At 41.2% G+C, this 13167-nt stretch overlaps 1 protein-coding gene across 4 annotated transcripts; it reads right to left on the bottom strand.

The window, feature by feature from the left end:
- Positions 1–1198: 1198 nt before the first annotated feature.
- gfer (growth factor, augmenter of liver regeneration (ERV1 homolog, S. cerevisiae)) lies at positions 1199–12539 on the bottom strand. 4 transcript variants are annotated; one of them, XR_009645790.1, is made up of 4 exons: positions 12351–12539; positions 9521–9732; positions 4868–6132; positions 1199–2344 (listed from the first exon to the last, which is right to left on the bottom strand). XR_009645790.1 is itself a non-coding variant. In XM_060840872.1 (3 exons), exons 1-3 carry the CDS (start codon positions 12522–12524, stop codon positions 5970–5972), a joined length of 549 nt encoding a protein of 182 aa, XP_060696855.1. In that variant the 5' UTR covers positions 12525–12539; the 3' UTR covers positions 1199–5969. The 4 variants fall into 4 exon arrangements, 2 of the variants coding, with proteins under 2 accessions (XP_060696855.1, XP_060696856.1); XR_009645789.1 differs by having other exon boundaries at positions 1199–5182; positions 5578–6132; XM_060840872.1 differs by having other exon boundaries at positions 1199–6132.
- Positions 12540–13167: the final 628 nt, after the last annotated feature.

Raw genomic sequence — 13167 nt, 5'->3', positions numbered from 1 at the left:
CATTAAATTCATCTGACAATTTTTTTTCATAAGTCTGTTTTCCATTAATCCTCTATGAGCACCCTTATTGCTGAATGCAGCTGAAAACTTGCCTCATCTCCAACCTTTGGCCAGTGATCATATCCAATGGTCCAAAAATAGATAGTATTCCAAATACTTATCGCTGGAGGTATCATCCAGTCTGTTGAGCAACTATTACGTTCTCTCAGTCTCCTAAAAGAAAACTGTACTCTGTCATTTGTCCTTTAATCCAAATTTTGCTCAGAATTTTGCTGTAGAAAGGAGATTATTAAATTGAAGGGGGTTCAGAAAAGATTTACCAAGATGGACAGTTTGAGTTATAAGAAAAGGCTGGATAGGTTGGGACATTTTTTTCTCCACTGGAGCATAGGAGGTTGCAAGATAATCTTACTCAGGTTTATAAAACCATGAGGAACAAAGAGGTGAATAGCAAGGGTCTTTTCCCTAGGGTAGAGTAATTCAAAACTACATGGCATATTTTAAAGTGAGAGAGAAATATTTTAAAAAAGGTCCTGAGGGGCAACGTTTTCCACAGTGTGGTTTGTGTAGGGAATGAACTACCAGAAGTGGTAGATGCAGGTACCATTTCAATATTTAGAAGTCATTTGGTAGGTTCATGATTATGAAAAGTTTAGGGGGATATGGGTCAAATGCTGGCAAATGGGAGGAGTTTAGTTTGGGAAACGTGATTGGCATGGACAAGTTGGATCAAAGGGTCTGTTTCTGTGCTGCCTGGCCGAGTCTATTATGTAGCATTTTATCAAACACCTTAGAAAATTTCCTTCAACAATAAACTCTACATTATGATCTCTGACATGGCTTCCTCCTTTGTACTTTTTAAAATTATCAATCTGCTCTCAGTGAATCCGTTGTTTTCTCGACACTGGGAAAGGTTTCCATTTGATGCATAAGATTTGATTCCTTCCAATGGAGATGTTATTTTTAATTGTTTGTCATGAAGATTGTCGCAAAGTTTCTATTATCACTGGGTCAAACTTTTGGAACTCCCTGCCTAATAGCACTGGGAGAAGACCTGAGACTGTTGTAGTTAACTGGACTTGCACATAACTCCTCCTGACAGAGACGAGTCAAATATCAAGGACTTGTTGAACATTATATTTATTCAACAGCTGGAACCAAATAAATAATGATAAGCAACATTGATATATTCAATGATTTCCAACACAACAGCTGCTTGTGACATGGGATACAAATATAAAGAAACATTCTTATTTGTTTTCACATCTGGCAAAAGGTCCAAACATATGCTCACAATTAAGGTGACCAATGACGTTCAAAAAAGGAACTAAAACAAAAGCAGTTCTGTCATTATTTCAATGGCTGTCATTTCTTGTCCCTTTTAATTATTTAAGTTAGGTCTCCTGTTCACTGGTGGTAGCGTGGTTGCTAAGGAACCATCTGCGTAGGTGAAACAAAATTATTACAATAACTAAATTACAGCCCATTGTTACGATCATTCATGAAACGGAAGCTGTTCAAAAGAAAATTTATTTAATCTGCAATACTTTGAGTGAACAATAGTCTCCATGATATTATTTCCAATATGGTCTTCCTCTTTGGATCTTCAAATCATTATTGTCAATCTGCTCGGTGAATAAAATCTGTATTCCTGTTGCTGCAAACCCTGTTACCAACTAATACAACCACTGTTTCCTCAAGTGAAGATTTCATTTTTAATTATGATTATTTTTGAATTAAATGTGACAATGAAAGGATTTTTAATGCTGTTAAGTGAGCTGTCTCTCACTTTCATCTAAAAAGTGAAGTGAATGCAAACTCAGAACATTGTTTCTGCATTCCTGGCAAGACAAATTCATAGGTTTTAAGTATAAAATGTTACTCTATCATTGTTGCATCAAAATCTTGACTAATAGCACTCTAGACAAAACTGCACAACAGTCTGCAGTGATTTGAGAAGGCCAAACAACACCCTTGTCAGGAAAACTAGGAAGCATTATATGAAGTATGACTTTTTTTAAAATATAAAAACCCATCTGAATATAATAAATAGGAATGAAGAAAGAAACCAGACAAGACAAACCCAGCAAAACATAAATTGGAGGATTAATAATAAAAAAAAAGGACAAAATGAAATCAAATCTAACTGAAGGTTGTTGAACTCTGTCGACTGCAGAAAGCTGTAGAGTGCCGGAACTTGTTCTGGGTTATGTCGTCAAGTCCATTCAGTTGAAAACCTTACTCATAGTCACGCATTTACCTTTGCTATTTGGCACAGCATAGTACAGCAATCCAGAAGGAAAAACGACTGATCTCCAAACTCAGAAGAGGTGATGACATTCAGCTTCAAAAAGAAAACCAGAGAGGCTCTTAGGATACATACAATACAGTTAAACAGGGCAGAGTAAATAAACCTCAAAGGGACATCCAGATACACCCATGCAATCCAGGGCAAGGCAACAGTTATGGGGTTGTGAAGAATTCTCAAAGGGTGATCAATGGCTGGTGTTTGAGGCACAGGTATTGGGCTCATTTAAGAATCAGCTCAGAAGGGAACAGAGTTGACTTTCCAAAAGGAGGATTATCAAGTAAATACTGTCCACGTGACCAACCTGGTAATTATAAATACATAATGCAGTGTACAAAATTTTAAAAACATTATTTACATCTTCAATCAAAATCTTGGAAAAATGGTCTCATTCAACTGAATTGTAAGTAATTGCTATTTGAACAAATAAATCTAATTCTATTTTGTTTAAAAAATTCTCATTTGTGAAGATCGATTTTAGAATGGAGACAGTACAAGGATTTGAGAATGTAATGGCTATTGTAGACGGGGTTTCTCTCACATCGTACTGTACAGAATCTGATGTGATAGGTGCATTATTGAACATGTACATTATTAAAGTCAATCATTTGCAGATTGGCCACCCTTGGTGTTTTTATAGCATGACAAATCCAAAAGATGCACAAGAACATTTTGCAAAAGAGTAAACTTCCCATCACAATAGAACAGAATATTCAAATTTCGCATCAGTAACAAGAATTTTGTTCACACGCGACTGCTCCCATCATTTAGTGCAATATTAAATATCTTACTTTGGTCTTCCTTAAACACATTTGCTACACTTTGAGCAAAACTCTTGTAACAAATTCAAATTTTACACTAATGATCAACGTAGGCAGGTACTCCAGAAGATATACAATGATAAACAAGTACTTATAGGCTGATGCAGTAAGAACAAGATAATGCAGTGACTGAAGTCTAGTACACAAGAATGCCATGGTGCAGAGTTCTTCTGCCTGGGAACCCTCCAACCACAAGTGATGAACTCCGATTTCTCCAGTTTCCTCATTTCCCCTCCCCCCACCTTATCTCAGTCCCAACCCTCGAACTCAGCACCACCTTCCTAACCTGCAATCTGCTTCCTGACCTCTCCGCCCCCACCCCCACTCTGGCCTACCACTCTCACCTTAACCTCCTTCCACCTATCTCATTTCCAACGCCCCTCGCCCAAGTCCCTCCTCCCTACCTTTTATCTTAGCCTGCTTGGTACACTTTCTTCATTCCTGAAGAAGGGCTCATGCCCGAAATGTCGATTCTCCTGCTCCTTGGATGCTGCCTGACCTGCTGCACTTTTCCAGCAACACTGTCAGTTCTTGCAGCATTTTAGCAATTTTGAATCCAGCAATACCGCATCTCCCTATATGATGGGCCAACCTTAGAAACTGAAATTGAGCGCTTTTCTCCCACATCCTAAACTGGGAGTTATAGTGATTACCAATGAGAACAGAGAGTTCCCATAATATAATCATTTGATTTAAAATAAAGGGGCTTTTTCTAAAAAAAAGCACATTTTAAGGTCCCTTCAATATATCAAATGGTTATGGTTATTAAACTCACTCATGTTGCTTCGAATATTTAAGTACCTTCTGTACCACAATGTCCAGTCTAACTCATGATGTGGAGGTGCCGGTGTTGGACTGAGGTGGACAAAGTTAAAAATCACACAACACCAGGTTATAGTCCAACAGGTTTATTTGAAAGTACAAGCTTTCGGAGCGTCGCTACTTCATCAGGTAGCTGTAGAACAGGAGCATAAGACGCAGAAATTCTATCTTATAATCTTGCTCCATGAAGGAGCAGCGCTCCGAAAGTTAGTACTGACAAATAAACCTGTTAGACTATAACCTGGAGTAGTGTGATTTTTAACACAGTCTAAATCAGTCAATCCCTCACGGTAAATGGCCAATTCTCCTGTTTGCAGTATTAGTGAATATATAAAACACAGGCAGATTATACCCCAAACGGGTGTCCACTGCATTACCAAGCAACACACTCAGCATGGTTCAGGTACTGATTGAGAGTGGTGCTCAATTTTCAGATTTAACAGATGGCAATTTAGCTCACTCATCAAGACAATCTGCACATGTCTAGACTCAACACAACTCATAGCAACCAAACAAACAAATTCACAAAATAATTAGAAATCATGAATGCTTGTCAGTGGTTGAAAACAGCATGCCATACTTAATTACCACTAAATATCACAGCTGCAGCAAACACAGCTTTGCATACTTTTATACAATAATTTTAAATTTTATTAATTTCCTGCACCCACAGCTGGGTACTCAAAACGACTGATTTTTAACGGGCAGAGTGTTGTAGAATGCACTTCCTCCCAGGATTGAAACTTTACAACAGCAGGATGCTACATATAGACCTTCGGGACAGATAAAGTATGGCCGTTTAAAGAAATAATCTTTGCATGATGATTGATAGCTGAGTTATTCAAACTCCAAATCTTAGCAGATACTCTACAACCAGCCCAGAGGAGGTGCATTTGCATAATTTTAGTGCAAATACCTTATTGCAACTTTTCTGAGCTTTATAGGAGTCCTCCATTCCTTTGTTTCAATTTTATCCCAAAATATCTGTAGTGTCTTTCAGCTGTGAAGATCAGATACAGTATTCGGATGAAAGCTGTAGCCTGCCATTAAGGATCTTCTACTGTTCCAACATAAGGCATATTTCAGACGTATATTCTTCAAGTCTTATAAAACCTTATAACAGACCTAAAAATGTCTTGGCTTGCTATTCCATTAATGTTTAAAACAATCAATGTGGAGTTGGTGTGATAGACGGCAGATTGTGCGTAAATTGCACAGTTCACATGTTGTGCTGTAAATACATATTGCAATGTCTTAAAATTGCTATTCAATACAGTGCCAATATTAACTGCCATATATAATCCAGAGTCCAAAATCAGGCTTGAAAATACATTAGTACAGATGTAAATCAGTTATACTAAAATGTTGTTCTTTGGATACTGATCATTATTCATTAACATAACTCAACTCAATTGATGCAATTTGTTTCTGTTTACCATCACTTGCATCACTTCAGAGAGATCAGAATTACTTTATCCCAGCAATTTCATAAATTCACTCATTAACTGGTGTTTAAAAATACCTTTTGACAGGTACACAAAGTTAACTTCACTATGCTTGGTTTATTAGGCTCAGTCACGCAAAGATATTCGTGATTCCCTCTATGCTACTATAGCTCAGTATTACCTGTTTAACAGCAAAATGGAAACAAATATTTGAAGTGATCACTTCAGCTGGATGGAGAAATTTTGAAATATCAGGAAGAAGAGAGACTTTACCACAAAAGCAAATCACTATCCTGAAGCAACTGCACCCCCTAGAGGATAAAGAAATAAGAGCAATTGTTTAAAGTGCAATTATTCCATCACCTGTCTCCCATGTTTCTAAGTGAGGGAGCACGTTGAGAGATCATCTATCTTAATTTGGGAATAGTGAGGCAAGAATGTAGAAATAAGTGGGGAAAATTAAGGTTTGTAATTTTCAATATTATCAAAATTGGGTAAACAGCATGTTGTCAAGATCGGGAAGAAAAACATCAAACAGGTCAGAGTCAAAATAAAACTTGAAATGTTTTTAAATCAATCACATGAACCATCCTTCCATCCATCCCTCCATCGTTCATCCACCTTGGAGCAGTCAAATTCTGGTTTTCCTATTCGCTTGCTAATGTCATTATGGAGAAGGCACATCCACTGCGAAAGTTTGTACCTGGTGCTGGTGTCAGGAGGCATGGTCTTCAGTCTGGAAGAACGACAACACTAGTATCATGTGAGGATTCCAAAGCAAAGTTTGCTCAATGTTTCACTGTGCAATGTCTCTTCATATCAACTACCCTTAACACTGCCCCACATCATAGAGAGAAAATAAACTGCAGCTGCTAGAATCCAAGGTACACAAGCAGGAGGCTGGAAGAACTCAGCAAGTTAGGAGGTGGAGATGGGTTACACCTGAAACATCGACATCTGTACCTCCAGATGCTGCCTGACTTGCTGCATTCCTCCAGCCTCCTGTTTGTCTACACTGCAGAGACAATCCTGCAGAGCTTGCTAACATGAACCATAAATCCAAATCACTTTTTTTTTCATAGGAATACCAGTGCTCAGATGGATAATTAAAAGAAAAGCATTCACATTGTATAATGCAGCTCCCTTCCTGCTGCCACTAGCCTTTCCAACTGTCTAATGTGCAGCTTCAATTGGCCAAATATCAACCATCAGGCTACATCAAACAGCATTCACCTCACAACCACTCTGTTACCTCTCTCAAACATTAGCCTATGATTAACCACATCACCACAAGTTACTTATGTGCATTTCATAAATGTAACTGTTTCACAGAGAGCAACCATATTACATCACATCGGTTCAAAGGATTCTTAGATCATGTGTGCCAAAACATAGTTGCAGCTGCAGTATTTTCCATTTGGTTTCAGTGCCACGTCTTTTGCAGGAAGAGAGAGGAACAGGATTATTTTTGCTATCCAGCACCGAGGGACATTGGTGTCCATGGCTAATAGTCCCTTAAGGAAGTGGAACGTAGATAAAGTGGCTACCACAGTTTGAGATACTGGTCTTTATTAGTTGAGGCACAGAGTTTAAGAGCAGGAAGGTTACACCAGAACTGTATAAAACATTGGTTGGACCATAGCAAGAGTATTGGGTAGACTTCTGAAACCCTGATTACAGGAGGGATGCGAGTGAACTAGAGCAGGTGGACAGAACATTTACCTGGGCTGGAGAGTTTCAGTTTTGAGGAGAAATTGGAAAGATTGGGGTTATTTTCCTTACAGCAGAAGAGACTGAAGGGTGACACGATTGAGATGTATAAAGTTAGGATGGGCATAGACAGGAAGAAACTTTTCCCGTTTGGTAGAGGAATCAATGACCATAGGAACAGGTTTAAGGTAAGGGGGGGGGGGGCAGAAGATTTAGAGGGGATGCAAGGAACAACGTTTGTACCCAGAGGATGGTAAAAACCTATTATTAAGGTGGTAGAGGCAGAAAACCTCAACGTTTAAAAATATTTAGATGTGTACTTGCGATGCAAAGGCATACAAGACAATGAGCCAAGTGCTGGAGAATGGGATTGAAATAGTTAGGTGGTTGTTTTTGATCAGCACAGTTTCGATGGACCAAAGGGCATTTTCCTATGCTGTGGAGCTCAGTGATACTAACCTCTGCTGGACAAGCGAGTGTTGTTATCAGGGAAGGTTAGATGAGCTGAATTGTGTTTGCCCCTCTGACAGAACAACCTGATGTTAGTGACCACCACTTCACAATGATCACTGCCCTTTAGGAGAGGAGGGGCTGAGTGAAAACTGAACTGCAAAGCAGCTTGCAACAGCTGGTACGACATCATCTCACTCGCCTGAATACTACAATGTACACCATAACTGGAACCCTACACTTAATGGGGGAGGTGATGGCCTGGTGGTATTACCAGGGGAATATCAATCAAGAGACATTCCGAGGATCTGGATTTGAATCCTGTCACAGCAGATAGCAGAATTTGAATTCATTAACAAATGTGGAATTAGGAGTAAATTCTCTGGTTCACTAATGTCTTTTAGAGAAGGGAACTGCCATCATTACCTGGTCTGACGCACATCTGACTCTAGTCTGCACAGCAAGTGGTTGACTCCTAATGGACAATAAATGCTGGTTTAGCCAGTGATACCTACATCCTGTCAACGAATAAAAATATATACCCTGGCCTCCTGTCTTCGAAAACATCACTCTCCCACACAACTACTGACAGAAAATCTCAAGGAGAAAGTGAGGACTGAAGATGTTGGAGAGTCAGAATCGAAAAGTGTGGCGCTGGAAATGCACAGTAGGTCAGGCATTTAACCTGCCTTAATGTCCAGCTTCCATACAGCATCTTCGATGGAACAGCTTTCCCGATGCAAGATATACCAGAACTTGGGAACATTAGAAGCCTTTAAGTCAATAATTAACAAGTTCCTTCTGACAAGCCATGTCTGTTGAATGACAGCCTTTGAAGTATCATGGAGACAGTAGCTCTTGGTTAAAGACAGCACATGGCCCCTGACCAGCCAATCTGTACAGCTGGGACTTCAGTACAAACCCATTATATACTTGTAGAGAGATGGAAGCAATGCTGCACATCACAGAGGTGGGTCCCATCTTTTAACTAATTGCCATAAACTCAGCAAGCAAGGTAGTGGTTCTGGAAATTGATATTCACTAAATGAATGACCCCTGTCAATTTTTGTTTTTCCATTTCATAGACAGGATCAGATTTTAGTCAAACAAATTTTTCTAAAGATAGTAACATTTGCAAACTATATAGGAAAGTGGAGACAAAAGAAGAACAAAAAGCCAACTTAGCCTAATTTAAATTTAGGTAAAAAACTAGGAAGGAAAGGCTTCACAAAAATCGCACAGTTAAAATCAATAAAATGGTTGAGAGAATCAAATAAATAAATAGCAACATAAGTAGGTGTTACTTCATAAAATCTCTACAGTACGGAAACAGGCCATTCAGCCCTGAGTCCACATCAACCCCCTGAACAGCATCCTACCCAGACCCAGCCCCCTACCCTATCCCTGTAACCCTGCATGTTCCCACTAACCCATTGACTAACCCACTTAACCTGCAATTCCCTGGACACTGTGGGCAATTTAGCATGATCAGTCCACTTAACCTGCACATCTTTGGACTGTAGGAGGAAATCAGAGCATCTGGAGGAATCCCACACAAACACAGGGAGAATTCTACACAGATAACCGCTCAAGGGTGGAAGTGAACCCGGGTCCCTGAAGCTATGAGACAGCAGTGGAGGTGTGGTGCTGGAAAAGCACAGCTGGTCAGGCAGCATCCGAGGAGCAGGAGAACGGACGTTTCGGGCAAAAGTCCTTCATCAGGAAAGACAGTAGTGCTAACCGCTGAGTCACCATGCCACCCAAGTTATTTCAAGTTATCACTATTTATTTTGATTATTTATTTTGATACTGTATCAATATCAGATTTACTTTTGCTTTTTAATTAACTTTAATAATATTTTATTCCAGCTTAGCCCAGAGGGATGAGAGCCTGGAAAAGATGGTCAAGGGATTCTCCCAGTAACTACGAAAAGAAAATGCAAAATTAATTATACAACACTAACCTGTCTCTCAAGTCTTCGGCACATTCTTCACACGGAAAGAATTTTGAAAACAAAGAAATAAACTGTTTCATGTCTTCCTGCTGATTATTGGTGGGCTGGTCTGGGTAATATGCGGCCATTGTATGTAGGAAAGACCAAGTGTTTCTCCCCAGTTCCTCTCGGTCTAAAGGGCATTCAACAGGACGCTCTTTATCCAGGTCTTCTGCAACATTCTGTAGTTGAACGAGCAGAGCAAATCTAAAATAAAATCAATTAAGAGTAGAAGTAGGCCATTCGGCCCTCTCAAGCACTTGCCCCCCCCAATAAGATCATGGCTGATCCCACACTTCCATCTACCCAGGGCACCATTGATTCCCTTATGTATAAAGAAACTATAACTACTTCTGCCTTAAAAACATTCACAGCGCCACTTTGCTTTCACCTCCACACCTCTGAACAGCATACCACCCAGACCCCTAGCCTACCCCTATAACCCGGCATTATCCCACTGGCTAACCACACCTCCACACCACTTTCTAAGGCAGGGTTCCAAATGCGCACAATGCTGAGAGAAAAAAAAACTCTTCACCTCTACCCTAAAAGGCCGACACCTAATTTTTAAATAGTTCTGGACTCATCCAGAGGAAACATCTTTTCATGTCAACCAGGTCAGGTTCATTCAGCCCTTACATACTTCAATTGAGTCACAACTTACTCTTCTGAATTCCAGGAAAAACGTGCCCAAACTGTCCAAACAGTCAAAAACAATCCCCTCACAACTCTAATCTCATTTTCCAGCATTTGGACCATAGCTTTGTATACCTTGGCATTGCAAGAGCGTATCCAAATATTTCTTCAAAGCTACGAAGGTTTCTGCTCTACCATTCTTCCTGTCTACCCTGCTGCTCCTAATTTTACACACATCAATCGTATCCCCCTACCCCCTCAGTTTCCTCACCACTAAGGGAAACAAAACCCAGTCTAATTTCTTTTCAAAACTTAAACTCTTCAGCCCAGGCAATATTCTGGTAAATCTCCTCTGCACTCGCTCCGGTGCTATCAAATCAGTTCATTAAATGGATTTCAGAATGGTTTACATTAATCTAGCTGTAGCCAAACTGGTGGTTTATACTAGTCCAGCATCACTTCCCTATTCCTTATAGAGGAATAAGGTGACCTTATAGAGGTTTACAAAATTATGAGGGGCATGGATACAATAAATTGACAAAGTCTTTTCCTTGGTGTCAGGGGGCCCAGAACGAGAGGGTATAGGTTTAGGGTGAGAGGGGAAAGATATAAAAGAAACCTAAGGGGCAACTTTTTCACACAGAGGGTGGTACATATATGGAATGAGCTGCCAGAGGAAGTGGTGGAGGCAGGTGCAATTGCAACATTTAAAAGGCATTTGAATAGGTATATGAATAGGAAGGGTTTGGAGGATTATGGGCTGAGTGCTGGTAGGTGGGACTAGATTGGGTTGGGATATCTGGTTGGCATGGATGGGTTGGACCGAAGGGTCTGTTTCCGTGCTGTACATCTCTATGACCAGTGGCCACCCTCACCAAGTACCCTCTGATCCTTGGTGCCACCATTCAGATGTTCCCTTGCCTTATTTGTCCTGTCCAAGTGCATCACCTCACATTTATCTTGATTAAGTTTCATTTGCCACTGCTCAATCCATTTTTAATAAGAAATGATTTATGGGATGAGGGCTTCTCTGGTTGGGCAGCATTTATTGCTCAGATTTATCCCCAATTGCCCAGGCTACAAAGTAAAATTGAGTAGAATCACTGACAACAATGCATTCCTCCCTAATTAATTCAATGCATTCTATGATTGATTTGAACAGTCACTCTGCAGACAGCAGATTGGCCTTCATCAGAATGAATCCACAGAAAGTAACTGGTCTGGATAGATTGTACAATATAAAATCATAGTAGTCTTAAAAATAGGTTTGTTTTAAATGGCTTCCTTTAAACACTTTTGTTTATCGTTCATAATAAGAATATTGTGGACGAGAAAAACAGTCAAGAATTAATGAATGGCTATGAACAACCTATTTGTTCTAACTGATGCAAGAAGGACTCACGCTGTGTGCATGGGCATGTTACTGAATTGTGCGAAAAAGCACAATAGTATGGAGATCAGTTCTAGCTCGTCTCTAATTCAGAAGGTTGTGGGTTCATGCTTCAGAAGCAGGGACTTGAGCACAAAACCTAGGCTAACTGCTGTACCGTAGAAGACATTGCTCCAAGGTCATGTGTATATTAAAGATCTCATGGAACAAATTCAAAGAACAGGAACAACATTCCTAAGTCCTTGCAAGACTTTACACTTAATGACTCAAAACAGCATTACTGCAATGGTGTGTGGGGGCATTTGCCATGCACAAATTATCAGCTGCTTTGCCACGACAGAACAGCGACTTTAAATGAACACAGAAACCCTGGTAGGACTCTTTGGGAAGTCCTGTATCTGTGAAGGTGCGATGGAAATGAAGCTCTTTCCCCTCCATCAGAACGGCACCCCAAACATCCGTGCTGCTCGGTCAGGAAAGGCGACTCCGGCAACCCACAGCTCCAAGGGACCAAGGTCTCTGTCTATTGTCACCCTCCTCATCTCTCAACCACTCCTCCTGACCGTCCCATTGCCCCCCACCCCTTCCCCACCTAACCCCTAACCTACCCTCAACCCCCCAGCCAATCCAACCCCTCCCCAAAACCACTTTCACTTCCCCTCCCTAACCCCAGGCCACCTTTTACAACCCCCGCCCCCGCCCCCGCCCCAGCCCCAGCCCCAGCCCCAGCCCCAGCCCCAGCCCCAGCGGCTAGCGCTCTCTCTCTCTCGGCACCTGCTTCTTCTGTTCGCGGATCCACGTCTTGAAGTCCACACAGGCCCGGCAGGGTTTCTTCACCTTCTCGCCTCCTGCTCCTGCTCTTGATCCGGATCGGTCAGCTCCGGACTCGGCGTCACTTCCCAAAGGGAACGGGAACCCGCCTAAAGGTCCCGGACTGGGCGCCGCCATCTTGGACCGCACAGCTCTCTGGGAACGCTGAGACACTAACCAATCACTTTGAGGTCGCCTCACGCACTAACCAATCACCGTGCAGGGACCGCCCCTTGCACTTACCAATCACCATGTAGGATTGACCTACTGTACTAACCAATCACCGTGCAGGGACCGCCCCTTGCACTTACCAATCACCATGTAGGATTGACCTACTGTACTAACCAATCACCGTGCAGGGACCGCCCCTTGCACTTACCAATCACCATGTAGGATTGACCTACTGTACTAACCAATCACCATGCAAGATCCACCTATTGAACTGACTAATTACCATTTAGGATCCACCCCTTGCACTCACCAACCACCATGCAGGATTCACCTATTGTACTCACTAATCATCATACAGGATCCACCTATTGTATTAACCAACCACCATGCAGGATCCACCTCATGTTCTAACGAGTCACTATATAGGATCCATCCCTTGCTCTATGCAACTTCCATGCACAATCCACTCCTGAAACTAAGCAATCAGTGTCCAGAATCCATTTCTTATTGTAATAATTCACCATGCATGACCGACATCATATACAAACCAACACTGTGTGCAAGGTCCACTGCTTATTATAGCCAATCACTGCATAGGATCCACTCCTTG

The sequence above is a fragment of the Hemiscyllium ocellatum genome, chromosome 20 (assembly GCF_020745735.1).
Source record: "Hemiscyllium ocellatum isolate sHemOce1 chromosome 20, sHemOce1.pat.X.cur, whole genome shotgun sequence".
Lineage (NCBI taxonomy): Eukaryota > Metazoa > Chordata > Chondrichthyes > Orectolobiformes > Hemiscylliidae > Hemiscyllium > Hemiscyllium ocellatum.
The sequence above is the reverse complement of the archived record's forward strand: the minus strand, read 5'-3'. Positions and strand labels throughout refer to the sequence as shown.